Source organism: Desarmillaria tabescens (genome assembly GCF_030435595.1).
Source record: "Desarmillaria tabescens strain CCBAS 213 chromosome Unknown EV420scaffold_22, whole genome shotgun sequence".
NCBI lineage: Eukaryota > Fungi > Basidiomycota > Agaricomycetes > Agaricales > Physalacriaceae > Desarmillaria > Desarmillaria tabescens.
The window spans coordinates 57,811-71,773 of NW_026848321.1; the positions used below are offsets into that span (position 1 = coordinate 57,811).

Consider the following 13,963-nt stretch of genomic DNA (forward strand, 5'->3'; position numbering starts at 1 on the left):
TCTCGTGTTTCCAACAGCTCGCTACGAGATTCTTCAGAAAACTTGACTGGACCGATTCAGCCACGACTCTTGGACATGATTGATTATGATACTTACTGGCTGTTCAAATCATTTGCATCGACAAGCTCGGAGTTCAAGTCTTCTCTGATTGCTCAGAGCTTCCAGTCACCGGACTGTGAGGCATCTAGATAGCTAGGAGTCACTGGCGAAGCAACGAAGTATTGCGTGTCTCAGGCACTTGTTCTCGTGGCTGGTGCAATGAGTCATCTCTACACTCCTTGTTTCCTATGGGCCTCCTAGAATCCTGTGTGTATTTAGAGCGGCGGGCCACGTTCCGAGTCGGAGAGGGCAGGCAATCTTGGCGTTATGGGAGCGAGGAGCTACATTCTTGGAGCAACCAGCACAAGAAGGTATGACAGAAATATACAGCTTGGCCTTCATAGCATGACAAAGCGATGTGAGAGAACGATATCGGAATTTGAGAAGAAAATTTATTGGTACCGGGCCTAGGCACCCGGGAACTGCAGACCGCGGACCGGTTTAACCGAACAGGGTCGGGTGCTTTATTTACGAAGACCTCCTAGCCCTTCCCATGCAATATATCTGCTCTTCAAGCTCGTTCCCACATTTAAAGTCCAAAGTCGGTGGATATAGAAAGCCTTGATTATGATTGCTGGACGTCTCAGGAGTCGTTCTGATCTTGAAGGCAAGGACCGAGCTTTAGGAAAGATTTTGAAATAAAGTGGCAACGGAATCTTTGTATGAGACAAATCAGTCGCGACTACTTGGGTTGAATTTTTCAACTTTCAACGTTATAGCTCTACGCGAACAAGCGCTGTATAAAAAAATCAAGTGAAATGCATACTCTTCGACCAAATGAAGCTTTTCGAAATCATCCGCGTTGCAAAAAATACAGCTTCAACACGATGTTTAACAAGACTCCATAAAAAGAATAGCAGGTCGAAGAAGATGACTAATCTTATTCGCTCACCAGTTTCAACCAAAGGCGCAATACCAGTGTTTATCGAAAGAGACAGGGTACTCAGCCCACAAGTGGTCCTTGTCGTACTCAAATTCCACGCGATTGACAGTAACGGTAACAAATTCTCTTTCAACTACTGATGTACGCTAAAAACCAGTGACCTACGCATCTTTCCCTGTCTTCCGTGCGTTTGATGCTTTATATGTAATCTTGGTAAGAAATCCTGATTTGTAAAACTTTGTTATGTAGGCGAGACGGATAAATTAGGTAAAGCCATCCGTGCATTCATGAATTCATAAGTGTCCCAATTCGTCCTGACCAACATGTCTGCGGAAGAAATCCGGGAAATATCTGCCGAAAGAATAAAGAAATAAGGAACGTTGCCGATCGCCGCCAGTAAGACACGCTCCTCCTCTCACCTTCAACTAAAGGTCAAGAGGCAAGTCCACTAGTTCGATACAAGCCTTTTTCTGTAATTGCCTGAAAATCTTGTTATTCATGTCGTCGTCAAGAGGTGACAAGCAATGTGTCACGCTTAAAACTCGGGACGACCACGTGTCATGGCTCCGAATCGCGCGATCGACGCGATTTGACCGGCCGTCAAGTCTGCCACTGCTACTGGTGACGAAAAAAAATGGGCGCCACTTCAAACCTCTCCAGACTTCCCGTTGCCTAGCACCTGCTTGTATGTTTTGAATAAGGTGAATCTACTTTCTCTCATTGAAACACTCACTATTAATAGCACTCCATCACGATTGATTTGATAGCTATCTTTGCCTTAGCGGGAAGTACCGTTCTTTGACTAGTCAGTTTCGTAATCGCGGCGCTTAAGTACGTCGGGTTCAACAGCAGTTCCCATCTTCACTTCTTGACCATTGGAGTTCTCTACTCCTTGTAATCAAACGCTAGCAAGTCTTTGTTTTGTGAGTGCAGCATCTTCCAGATTGTAACGTCGTTTATAAGCTAGCATAAGCAAAAGCCAACGAAGGAATTCCAGAATAATGTCGGCAGGTGCTCGACTATCTGGCGAGACTATTGAGTCTATAATCGCTCTCCTTTCTTCCAATTTCGACGCCCTAAAATCTTGTTCACTCGTCTCTCGGGCCTTCTGCCCTCCGACCCGGCCCTTTCTATTCCATACAATTCGCGGAATTTATATTAAGCTTGAGTCGTCAACAGACTCCATGGACGCCTTACAGTCGATATCCTCCCACGTCAGGGTTATCCGGCTATCCAATGATGATTTGTACACCGACCTCATGCCGAGAACCATTTCCAACCTTGATTGTCTTCATACTATAATCATTCTTGGATACGTTGACTGGTCATCACTCTCGGAAGAAATGGTCACTGCATTATCTTCACGCGCAACCATCACCTCGCTGGAACTCTACTCCATTGCCTTCGAGGATGTCGACCATTTTGGTCATCTCATCTGGTCGTTCCCCTCTCTGATCTCTCTTATATTATTCGACATCCGTTCCCATAATTCCATCAGCAAGAAACTTGACGTATGCACGGAGTCCAAACCAGAAGTGGAGCACCTTACCGTGTACGGCAGTGCTATCCTTCCGATGTTCCTCACCCCCACCACATCGCCTATTTCACTCCAGCGATTGAAAAAGTTTACGATGATGGAAGTCTTCGCGGTGGATTTTGTGGGAGTGGCAGCTTTGATGAATGTGGCACCTCGCCTTCGTGAGCTTCATTTCCGGAGTATGCAAAAAGGTAAGTCTCTTCCTCTTTGACGACTCTTTCCGTATTGGTCCTCAGCGTAGTCTTTAGACATTGTATGGCGGGCTCCTGATCCTCTTGACCTTTTCGGCGTCGAAATCATTTCGTTGATCCTTCATGACTCAGAAGCCGATGGAGAAAGCCTGCACTACGTCTCGCCGGAATTGATCCTCCGCTGGTGGTTGAGATCCTTTGAGAGCGGATTGGAACTTAAATCTGTTACCTTGAAGATATTTATTCAATCTCGAGCCAACCCCTTGCTCAACGTGAATCTATGGGAGAATTTCGATACGGCCATGGGGGAGTTGTGGGCGCTGAAGGACGTCAACGTTGTAATTCGGGGTCCTGAGTCATGCAGGAAGATGCTTGGAAAGCTTATTGAGGAGCACTGCAACGGTCTATATTCATCTAACGTACTAAAGATTGATACTAGGAGATAAGGTTACAGAGTGACCCGTCGGCTTGTACTTGGTATCTTTGGAAAACAGAGGAATTGAGTAGGCATGCGCTTTGAGCCCGTGAGGAATCGACTCCGTATTCCTAATGTTGAAAACTAACACCATGTACATACGGGTACAATTTTCGGTCACTCGCAATGAACCTAGACAGTTTTGGTTTTAGGCTACGGTTTTACTTCAAAGCATGCTATGCCAACAACCCATTTGCGTAACAATCGATGTGAAGTTATTAATTGAACAAGTCCATACTACTACGTAGCTAAAATGACTAGTAATTGGGGCCGCCTTTGATGGTGAAAGTCTTGCTCCAATTACCCGAGTCGCCAAACACTACGCGTCATAATTATTAGCGAAATTATTCCACCGTTCCAAAAAGAAAAAGAATACTCACAAATGATGGCATAATCATCGCCCTCAGTAACCCAAGGAACTTCAACCTCGATTTTCCCAAGGAGGATATCGAACTCGTCCGCCAAAACAACTTCAGAAGGCCGTCACGTCTAAGCAAGAGACAGGGAATGCACGAACATACCAGGCAGCTGCCTACCACCTTTGATCAGCCTGATGCTGCTGTGGTTACGGCCGGTGATGAGATCAGGTGGGTTGGAGGTGTCCCAAGAGACGGTTTGGGTCGTCTTCACCGTCCACGTTGTCCCAATGGTGGGAGAGAGGATAGGTGGGTCAAAGATATCTCAGCGGACGGCAGCGGAGGCGGTGGCTCCTGCGAAGAGGGCAGTAAGGAAAGCAGTGGAAAACGCGACTTTCATATTGTTCGTATCGAAACGATGGGATAGAAGGATGAGATACTTCGAGTTATATAGGGTTTTGGAAATGGGAAATTTACGCCGTTGGAGCCGAGCATGGTAATGAACGGGGTCTTTAGCGATATTCGAGAATGATGACGAGTAAAGAAGAATGAAGTCTTGTTGAACCGAACGGAATGACAAGACCGCAAATTCAGGTGGGCCACGGGGAGCCAAGCACCGCAAACGTCAATGGTGCGGTCCGCTTCAGATTGGGGAACGTCAAGGTCGGCAAGCACCAAGCAAGGGAACTGAGTTGAGGATACGTGACAAGTACAAAAGATGTCTGTTGTAAGTTCGCATCATGTCTTGTTGAGCGATTCAAGCTGGCGCCGTAATGCACCAAGAGGCCAGTGATAATCAGTCACTGGATGATGCTAGTAGTAGAACAGTCGCGTGTGATGATGCATCTCGGCAACGTCCGCTTCCGTGCACGCGTACCGGCGGGACCCACGTGGACGTTCTGCCTAGACATTGACAACGAATGATGCTGTCCCGTCCCCGCGAGCTGGTCCAGTGTCCCTAGGAATTACCAGTTCAGTGAACCTCGCTCGACGACCTCGAAAGCATGGAAAAAAAAATAGTGACGTCCAACGACGCTTAATCCGCTGTGAAATACGTTTTATCGGTAGGACGTTCAACGGATATTGTCGATCAACGGGTGATTTTCACCGCTCCCATGAACGCCTCTTCAAGCGAAAGTAGCGGAAACCGAGGTTCTTCCATAACAAATCTTTTTCTCGTCCTCGTCATGATTTCGCTGAGGTCTCCGTCATGGGAATGAACTTCCCTAGCTCTAGCCTTCCAAAAGTATATAAGCCTACAGAACCTAGGTTCTACTGTGTCTAACAATTCAACAATTCAACATGAAAGTCGCGTTTTCCACTGCTTTCCTTACTGCCCTCTTCGCAGGAGCCACCGCCTCCGCTGCCGTCCGCTGAGATATCTTTGACCCACCTATCCTCTCTCCCACCATTGGGACAACGTGGACGGTGAAGACGACCCAAACCGTCTCTTGGGACACCTCCAACCCACCTGATCTCATCACCGGCCGTAACCACAGCAGCATCAGGCTGATCAAAGGTGGTAGGCAGCTGCCTGGTATGTTCGTGCATTCCCTGTCTCTTGCTTAGACGTGACGGCCTTCTGAAGTTGTTTTGGCGGACGAGTTCGATATCCTCCTTGGGAAAATCGAGGTTGAAGTTCCTTGGGTTACTGAGGGCGATGATTATGCCATCATTTGTGAGTATTCTTTTTCTTTTTGGAACGGTGGAATAATTTCGCTAATAATTATGACGCGTAGTGTTTGGCGACTCGGGTAATTGGAGCAAGACTTTCACCATCAAAGGCGGCCCTAGTTACTAGATAATGGACATCGTCTATTATACTTGTATGTAGTCCGGCCGTGGTGCTGCATACATTGTCCGTTTAACGTAGTACAACTCCGATTTATCGCCATGTGGCATTGCTACTCTCATCTCCTTACGCGAGGCTACTAAACGCTCTATTGGACCGCACATGTTTCCTTGGGACTTTTTGACACTATTATGACCTGGACTATACGAGACTTATTACTTGCGTTCATTTTTTTCTATCTCATGAGAAGCCACCGCTTCAGAAGTTTATTTTTTAACAAAGGCTGTCAGCCATTACGCGCGCCGATATTGAAGGGTTAACGATAACGGTCGCTGTTCACTGACTTGTGGTCTCGGCTCTCTTTTTTGAGAGGGGGGGGGGGGGGGGGGGGGGTTTACTCTTTCATATACGGGTTCTAATAAATCATAGTAAATATACCAAGATAGTAAATATCACCGCTTCAAGAAGGCCCAATAACAAATGGTTTCGTCTTGGACATCAACGCGATAGTTTCATCATCAACATTGAGATGATCCTTTACTATGTGAGGAGGCGTGAGAGCCAGCCACTACAAATCATCATCAGATATCACGCCAAGGTCCAGATAAATTCGCAATGGCTTACCTGGTTCAGACTTATGTCTTGATAACGGTCTGGCAGATTGTCAATGAAAATCTAATACGATGACAACACGGTTCTCCCTTACCAGACTTGAAGACTTCAATGAACTTCAGCGTAGTGTTCCCAGTATTCTCGACGTAATGACCTGCATCGCGATGTTAATAAATGTTGGGTCATTTTTTGAACTGAGACAACGTACCCATACCAATGGGAACGTAGCCTGGGCGCGGCAATTAGTTTGTGATGGAATGAAAGAATGAGGCGACACACCAATGTCCCCAGCCTGGTAATTGAAGGTTCTTGCTCTTCCCCGTGCCGCAAAGAGAGTCACGCGTCCTTGTCCTTCGCTAAGACAATGTAAGTTAGTTAGTTTAATGCGAGCTTGTGCAGACACAAACTAACATGAAATAGCTCCATTCATCTTGGCTCGGGTGCCAGTGGAGTTCTCTGGAGGAAAACAGTATCAGAATTTCATTCAGAACCTAGTATAGACCAAAATTCGTACCGCATCGCGCCCGGCTCAACGGTCACCTCCACCATTGCGATAGTCTTCGATATTTCAAAAGTTGATGAATCTACGACTTTATAGCTGCCGCCAGAAGTCTGGGTACCATTTGCTTTGGATAATGCGAACGAGAAGGGTTGGGGAACAGTTCCTTGGGGACTTTCGGGCACAAGTGAATCTTCCTCCGGAAGTGTCGCTTCAGGTATCGGTCAGCTTGTGAAAGATAGAGGCAGATAATGAGACGCACTGCTAGGGAAGATATACAATTCCTTGCCTGGGATATGCGCGAACGCGGAAGTGTCAGCTTGGAAGTTCTTTTGGAGTACTGAGGAAATCGTTAAGGTAGTTAATGAATGATAGGTGAGTCTACATACCTTCCGCGGGGACGTGGTCAAGCCAGTCGATTAGCTTGAAGATGTCATGTTAGGTAAGGAGGAACTTGTAAGAGGAGGGATCTACCGAAAATGTGGTGTCTTCACCGAACGATCCGTCATCGAATATCTGTATGACATTGTTGGCAACGACGTCAAGCAGCAATAAAAGCTCAAATCATACCAAGAGGAATTCAGAACCACCTTCGTCGTCACCAGTGGCCTAAAGCGAATGCGGAACGCCTGTGGCGAAATACCACAGGTCGCCAGGATTCTGATGAAGGTAGGTTACTTTCGTAGACGTATGTCAGAAAAAAATGATACTTACTACCGTAGCAACGTAGTTGCGACCTTCATCATCTACCGCCGTAATTTGTGTAGATCCCTGAAACAGAGATATCAGACACCGCGTTGATATGATCATGAGGAACCGACCTTTAGAACATATGCCCACTATCAGAATACGTCAGCGACTGTCGGATATCGGCATAAAAGATCATCTACCTCGGAACACGAGTGCCAATGGAGCTCTCTAAGCGTTCATCAGCATCTGCGAGTATTACGGAAAGTATAGAGATACGTACCGAATCGATCCAGGTTCAAGACGCATGTTCGCACCAGCCAATGCTTGAAATTCGTATCAGGACAACCTCTCTATGTAAAATGATGATAGGATCTTTACATGTGGCAATTGGCATCACTCCAACTATCGGAATGTGAGTAACATCAATTGACAATATACGTGAACAAGTTCATACCATTCTGCTCACGAACCCAACCACCAGTCTGTAAACGCGTGTGGCTCAGAGAGAAAGGCCATTTAGCGTTCATCCTTCAAAGCCAACCCGTGAGTCCCAAGTCAATAAAAGAAAACACCAACTCTTACACCGCTCCGGAATCCGTGGACGGCGGCGCCAAGAGATCGGGATTCTGCAAATCAATCGCGATATTTTCTGCAGGCTCTGGGCGCAAGAAAGGTGCTCCGAGGGTTCCACGTTCAGGCTGTACAACTGAAGGATCGCTGTCTTCAGTCCACAGCGACTCGTTGGGGTCGGTGTTGATGTAGGGTACAGTTGGCATCGACGAGGCCGCGGTGGAGGTTGTTGAAGTAGTGACACTGAGAGCTTCGCTAGCTGCAGGAGCGCAGAAGACGAGTCCTGGAAGGATGGAGAGTGCGATCAACGAGGTTTTGAGGAACATGTCGAGTGAGAGCAGCACTACTGAAGAATCTTGCGAGGTTCAACAAGACCTTTTATACATTTCGTTACGTACCGTATACCGTGTGCCTCGACTCACCGTTAGTGTAGCCAAATATGCTCTGGAATCGTCCCATCATAGCTCGGTACCGTAGTCACGGTTGGAGATCACGAAAATACATTGAAAAAAAAGGCGGAATTCCTTTTTGGAGGGCATGTCATGCGGTGAAAATATGTCCGTTCGAAAACAAAGCATGAATTTGTAGCCTTATCGCATTTCTAGGTCATTTTTTGATCAGCACCGCGCTTCAGAGTTGGAAAGGTGTCAATGAAAGACAGATGGATATTGACTTGTACACAAGTCGTTTCGTGATGATTGGCAAAGAAAGACGCAATAGCGATGTCATGCAAAAGGGCCGGCCTCTTCTTCCTATGAAAACAGCAGAGGCACATCAGCATTCGAAACCCTAATCAAAATAAAACCCACGACTGCCCATCATGTATACTGCTTTTGACAGATTGTGTGTGTATATACACGGTCCAGAGTGATGGGAAAACGCGATTCCGAATTCAGAAGGGACTTGGCATTTTACTGTCTGTCTTGGAGAAGTGGAAGCCTGACACTTCAGCGTTACCATAGACAGTACGCTAGCTGCGGAGGGCGGTATTGACCGTATTTGATACTAAGACGGTCTGATACCGAGGAAATCAGGTAGCGTGTGGAAATTGAACAAGCGCTCAGTTTTGACGAAGGCACGTGGTAGAATCTGAGATAATTGTAGGGACCATCAGCGAAAAGCATGCAGAATGGAGACAGAGAGACAATACGCACGCAATAATCACGACTGTTATCAGGGCCGGTTTGCACTTACCTGCTATCAACCATAAGACCCCACGAGGTATCTACAAGCATCGCGACAACGTGGAAGTTATGGCTCCGAACCCAGTTGTATTTCTGCATGTGTACAGCCATGTTGAAGGACTCCAAAGGGATCCGATAGCAAGTACTTTCATGTGGAACACCTAGAAATTTTGAGAGCACGCTTGCAGCAAGATCCGATAAGAATGATGAAAAACGGATGGATGATTGGTCGTGTAAACGTGCAACGGCAACATAGACGAATGAAACATTTTGGAAAGTGGACAATGCCTCCTATGAAATGATCAACATGAGCGACAGCCACAACCCCATAGCAGATCCAGATCATTTACTGATGCTGTTTCCGCCGACCACGTAAATCTGATATCATGTCACAAATATTCTTTGCGTTAAAATATGTGGATTCTTACTTCATACGAGATAAGCCAACCAAAAAAATTAATACGTTGGTAGCATCCCCCAACAAGTAGCATCGACGTTGCTTCATGTTTTGTTTGTTTATTGAAGATCAGGGAAGCGGCTGCTCAGAGCATTACGTATGAGTGAAAACGCCGAATTAAATTTGTAATCGAATGCACGGTGAGCGAAACTGAACTTTCTCTAGATGTTGTCTAGATGAACACGGGGGAGAAGATGACGGTTGTAGGAGAAGCCGGATCGAATGCGGAATGAAGGAGAATGACAAAGCGTTCGCGGACCGGATGCTCCGTCTCTACCTACAACCATCACCGCGGGGCTTGCAGGCGTCCTGCATTCTGCTTCGTATGGTAATGCCTCTGTATCCCTACAAAATAAATCATGGCACAAAATAATTGCGTATGTTTACTTTGAAGTCTCGAGGAATAGCCCGCTACTGAATATTCCAATACAGAGATCAAACATTGAAGCGCAATAAATCTGACTCCATCACCTGGAATGGCGATGATAAATAGGTAAATCAGATGGACAGGAAGCTGAAGGAATTCGGGCCGCACACGGGAATGGAGCAAAGACTCGTATTATACGTTAAGCGCCGAGGTAATGTCGGTCCAAAGAGCCAACTCGAGCTAGACATATATTCTCACATGCTGTTACATCTGATAAGTCCCAGAGTCTTTCCGTTCTCCATCTTTCGAAGTCCTATGATGCGTTTTATATGAAACGAAGCGCCAGGACACAGTAATCACGGTGTAGAATTGACCCGTGAACGTGAACAGTCCAGTACGTTTTATAACCTTGTTGACGTTGGTATTACGCGGGCCATATGTCTACGTATAATTCTTTTGGGTTCCGTATCGATGCATTGATTGTACGGAATAGCCCCATCGGTCTATGATTTACCGCTGAACGAGTCATAACCCTCCCGGTATTCAATATTTAGAGACTTTTTGAAGTAACGCTCAACGCGGGATCATGCTCTGGGCGGCAATCGTTGCACGCTCATGTAGTGTCGGGAGGTGATCCGAAGGCGTCTGTTAACCTTTGTGAGAATTTTAAGCATCGCCCCTACTTACTACTATATAGGTCTCGAAGCTGTTAGCAGCTGCTCTTCGTATTTATCCATGTCTAGTCAGACGCTCCATACCGCTTTCGAAGATTATATTCTCCGTTTTAGGACGCACAAACCGACGTTGTCTCCTTCGAATCCTGGAGACATTCGTTCACACTTTCAGGGTACCAACGCGGCGAGTACTATAATCGATCCCATGGAGTCCTTTTTACGCGTTATTGAAGCTACCGGGAGGGCATCTGCTTTGTCGGAGATTCCAATGATATGGGGTTGTATCAAGCATATCTTGACGGTAAGTCATTCCTCTTGATGCAAAGATATTATTCCACGATAACAATACAAATAGGACATTATTCATGAGCCCTCATTGTTTACGCCTGTATCCAGTGCACTTGAACATATGTTACGTCGACTTTACTTCTACGACGACTATCCATCGCATACACCACAGGACATGGGATTCGTTCGTATTTTACCCTTGTAGATATCGTCACGATTCCACTGACATCAATTGTTATCCAGCACATAGCTGACGTCTACGGCGCCGTACTAGGATTGTTATACAAGATCCAAAAGTCCTTCGGTAATCGTGGGAAAGTTGGTACGTCTCCACGCGTTGTATAGACGGCGAGGGCTAAACAGAAGTTCCGTAGCTGCTTTCGTCAAAGTGACGATTTCTCGTCATTCCGTTGGTTCGGAACTGCAAAAGGCCGTCAACGAGTTCGACAGTGCTCAAGATAGGCTCGAAATAGCGCTGCGTGTGCAGTGCGATTCCTCATCTGAAACCAGTGACGAGTGGGTCAGGTCGGAGATACAGAAGATACGGAAGGACGGAACTTGGCCAAGAAGAGGAGAGCGAAGAAAGACGTGTTTGATGAGTGGCTTTCAGGTAATGCCGGCGTCGGGATCTATGGCGTATTGATGATGTTGCATTACCAGTTGGATCTTCTTTTCGGTCTATGTACCCATTAATAACATTCAAGGATCGATCCTCATTTACATTCGCACTCGTTTCGTCATGCCTGTTAATCTGCATGCAGGAACAATGGAAAGTTTTTAAAAATGTAGCACCATAAGGTTCATCAGTTGAAGGACCTGGATCTCCACGATATATCACAGTTCGTTGATCACACCTCCATTACTGGCACCGGTTCACACGATTCGCAATGAACCATCTTCCTTGACCAGCATTTACACCTATACTCAAAGCTCAAAGCAAGGACATAATTAATTTTGATGACTTCCGGATCAACATAGAAAATTACGAGGTATATATTCTAAGAACTCTGCCCACTTAGGCCGTGGTAGTGCCGTTCCCAGGAGCGGTTCCATTGCCGCTGTCCGGACCTCCACCCATGCCTCCACTGCTCTCAGACATCACACCACCATCCTCGGTCAAAGTGGCGGCAGAGGAAATCGTGTAGCTCGAGGAGAGATCAATGGCCATGGAACCCCAACTGGAAGGATAAACATCAACTAAGGAGTCACGGCTATACAATAGTAGACACTCACGCGAGAAGGCCATCCGAAACGTCATCACCGAGGTAAACATACTCCAGAACGGGATCGATGCCATCTGTCTCATCCTCAACTTCTTGGGCCATGATGGAATCGTTAGCATTGGTGGTGAGTTCCTGGGTGTTGGAGGTGTAGGGAGAGGTAGCTTCGACGACGGTGATGAGGTCTTGGTCGAAGAAGAATTGGCCTGGAAACGGGCGTTAAATTTGTTGTATGTAATGTCGTAGAGACCGGACTTACCAACGTGATGGTCACTGGATTCGGCCTTGAAAGTGCCGTTGTCGAAGACGGTTCCGTTGCCATGAGCAATGATGTGGATGTGGGTAGCTCGCGAGGTGTAGTGGCCTGAGGAATGATGGTTAGGAGCAGGCAAGGCAGGAACAGCAGAGGACATACCAGGGAAGATTGTCTCGAATTGGGCATAACCCTCCTCGTTGGTGGGTTGGATGCCACGAAGGAAAGTCTTGTTCTGAAGGGGATCCATTATTATTTATTAAATCACGGAGTTAAGGAACTCGAGAAAACTCACCACATTGGTAGCATCGGAGGAATCACCATTCCCGGAAGCGACTACACCAGCGTAGACGCCTGTCGCATTGCAGTGCCAGAAATCGATGTAAACATCCGAGACCGGCTCGCAGGTTGATACATCAATGAGTTCCACGTCAACGTAGGTGTAGACGCCCTCTTGGTCATCGGTGATATCAGATCGGACATATTCACCGTCGACGTAGTAAGGGCCCTGGGTGACCTCAGGTGCAAGGATGCAAGACGCGTTTCCGTCGAATGGATCAGAGTCGACGGTAAGACCAGTCGTGTTCGATTCGTGGCTCGTAGCCAGGACTTCATCCATAGTAAGGGCGCGCTTGTAAGGAGTACCTAGGGACGAGAGTATATCAAGACGGGCAGTGAGAGGGAAGGGGAGAAACGTACGAGCTGCAAGTCCTCTTTTCTTACGGAGGTCGTTAGCGAGAGTCGCGCGGCGTGCAGCGGACCTCTCGAGGTGACCGCGACGCTTCAACTGGTCCTGGCATTGCCCGAGAGAACGACGCGTAGCTTTTTGGAACTCGGCACGGCGGGTGAGCTCACCCTGGCTCATATGACCGGTAGGGTGCGCGATCGTCAGACTCGCAGCGAGAAGAACGAAGGAGGTGATAGCGGAGAACTGGACCATGTTGTTGCAGTGAAAATGAGAGAAAAAGATAGTACTGGAGCTACTCACAAAAACACGCTAGTATATATACCCCCAGCGATGCGCAGTGGTAGTAAGCGCAGCGTTCCGTGACGATTTTTCTTCCGCCCATTTTTACGTGAAGCATGCGGTGAGGCGGTAACGCTGAACCAATGAGTGAGACTTGATTTCAGGCGATTGTACCAGGAATTTCTGCTTTGGATATTGGCGTCATCGGAATATTACGCGGTTGCTGATTGGGAGCGATCGTTAGGGAGCGACCGCAGTAAAAGTCCGTTTATTCGGATAAGTCTGAACGAGCCATCGCGAGAATCATCCGCGGGAATACTTTGGAAGTAAGAAGGTGGACATAGAACTTCTGCGGGAATTATGCTTGAGAAGAGTTAAGGAGACAATGAGAGGACAGTGTTTACATGACAAATGTTGTACAAAACTTTCTAGGTCAGAGCCTGCTGGGATGTGCGGTGCAAAAGTCTCACTGTCAATGTGATCAACATTCTGAAAATCACATTGTCAGCGTCATAAACTGCGATTGACTGCGATCAGATTTGCGAGGAGGACGACGAATTAGTTCGGGGTATGCCAAGACCTGCCAAGACAATTCGCCTCCGGGAAATAGCATCAAAATTTCCCGAGGAGCCAATCAGAGCACGGCGGTAGGTAATGTCGGTAGCGACCGCCTACAAAGGAGAACACCAGGGTAGTTCGATACCGAAGACTGCGCAATATACGCTCTTCAAACCTCAGGGAACCAAGGATCTGTTGCACAAGGATCGAAAGGGCCGAAATTTTTATGAGCGCGGCAGCTTAACAATAAGGACCCCCTTTTCGTCGAGATGAGAGAGGCTGCCGAAGGCA

The 13,963-nt window shown here is 47.1% G+C and overlaps 7 protein-coding genes across 7 annotated transcripts; 3 read left to right on the forward strand and 4 right to left on the reverse strand.

Annotated features, from left to right (window-relative positions):
- The first annotated feature begins 1,610 nt into the window (after positions 1 to 1,610).
- EV420DRAFT_513042 (uncharacterized protein) lies at positions 1,611 to 3,254 on the forward strand. The gene is made up of 3 exons (XM_060482416.1): positions 1,611 to 1,683; positions 1,750 to 2,710; positions 2,768 to 3,254. The coding sequence occupies exons 2-3, from the start codon at positions 1,984 to 1,986 to the stop codon at positions 3,154 to 3,156; spliced, it is 1,116 nt and encodes a 371-aa protein (XP_060329518.1). The 5' UTR covers positions 1,611 to 1,683; positions 1,750 to 1,983; the 3' UTR covers positions 3,157 to 3,254.
- Positions 3,255 to 3,442: 188 nt separating this feature from the next.
- EV420DRAFT_1271702 (uncharacterized protein) lies at positions 3,443 to 3,866 on the reverse strand (the record flags this gene model as incomplete). Its single annotated transcript, XM_060467656.1, has 3 exons — positions 3,443 to 3,504; positions 3,566 to 3,655; positions 3,707 to 3,866. Coding segments are annotated over 3 exons (312 nt in total), but the record flags the coding sequence as incomplete, so codon positions are not given.
- On the reverse strand, positions 3,454 to 4,374 carry EV420DRAFT_1549385 (uncharacterized protein). Its single transcript, XM_060473417.1, has 5 exons — positions 4,249 to 4,374; positions 4,159 to 4,228; positions 3,707 to 4,096; positions 3,566 to 3,655; positions 3,454 to 3,504 (listed from the first exon to the last, which is right to left on the reverse strand). The coding sequence occupies exons 1-3, from the start codon at positions 4,281 to 4,283 to the stop codon at positions 3,938 to 3,940; spliced, it is 264 nt and encodes an 87-aa protein (XP_060329520.1). The 5' UTR covers positions 4,284 to 4,374; the 3' UTR covers positions 3,454 to 3,504; positions 3,566 to 3,655; positions 3,707 to 3,937.
- A 544-nt stretch (positions 4,375 to 4,918) lies between these two features.
- On the forward strand, positions 4,919 to 5,342 carry EV420DRAFT_1271745 (uncharacterized protein; the record flags this gene model as incomplete). The annotated part of the gene is made up of 3 exons (XM_060467662.1): positions 4,919 to 5,078; positions 5,130 to 5,219; positions 5,281 to 5,342. Coding segments are annotated over 3 exons (312 nt in total), but the record flags the coding sequence as incomplete, so codon positions are not given.
- EV420DRAFT_1689767 (oxalate decarboxylase) lies at positions 5,320 to 8,030 on the reverse strand (the record flags this gene model as incomplete). The annotated part of the gene is made up of 18 exons (XM_060479325.1): positions 5,320 to 5,901; positions 5,958 to 5,986; positions 6,040 to 6,099; positions 6,154 to 6,174; positions 6,225 to 6,301; positions 6,357 to 6,401; positions 6,460 to 6,655; positions 6,707 to 6,784; positions 6,834 to 6,867; positions 6,919 to 6,960; positions 7,015 to 7,053; positions 7,159 to 7,215; positions 7,266 to 7,283; positions 7,335 to 7,362; positions 7,415 to 7,457; positions 7,513 to 7,536; positions 7,589 to 7,662; positions 7,717 to 8,030. The coding sequence occupies 18 exons, from the start codon at positions 8,028 to 8,030 to the stop codon at positions 5,794 to 5,796; spliced, it is 1,287 nt and encodes a 428-aa protein (XP_060329522.1). The 3' UTR covers positions 5,320 to 5,793.
- A 2,128-nt stretch (positions 8,031 to 10,158) lies between these two features.
- On the forward strand, positions 10,159 to 11,470 carry EV420DRAFT_513172 (uncharacterized protein). The gene is made up of 4 exons (XM_060482417.1): positions 10,159 to 10,687; positions 10,742 to 10,858; positions 10,918 to 10,996; positions 11,049 to 11,470. Exons 1-4 carry the CDS (start codon positions 10,448 to 10,450, stop codon positions 11,315 to 11,317), a joined length of 705 nt encoding a protein of 234 aa, XP_060329523.1. The 5' UTR covers positions 10,159 to 10,447; the 3' UTR covers positions 11,318 to 11,470.
- Positions 11,471 to 11,689: 219 nt separating this feature from the next.
- EV420DRAFT_1621093 (extracellular dioxygenase) lies at positions 11,690 to 13,087 on the reverse strand (the record flags this gene model as incomplete). Its single annotated transcript, XM_060475654.1, has 6 exons — positions 11,690 to 11,852; positions 11,908 to 12,100; positions 12,154 to 12,258; positions 12,310 to 12,382; positions 12,443 to 12,792; positions 12,847 to 13,087. The coding sequence occupies 6 exons, from the start codon at positions 13,085 to 13,087 to the stop codon at positions 11,690 to 11,692; spliced, it is 1,125 nt and encodes a 374-aa protein (XP_060329524.1).
- Positions 13,088 to 13,963: the final 876 nt, after the last annotated feature.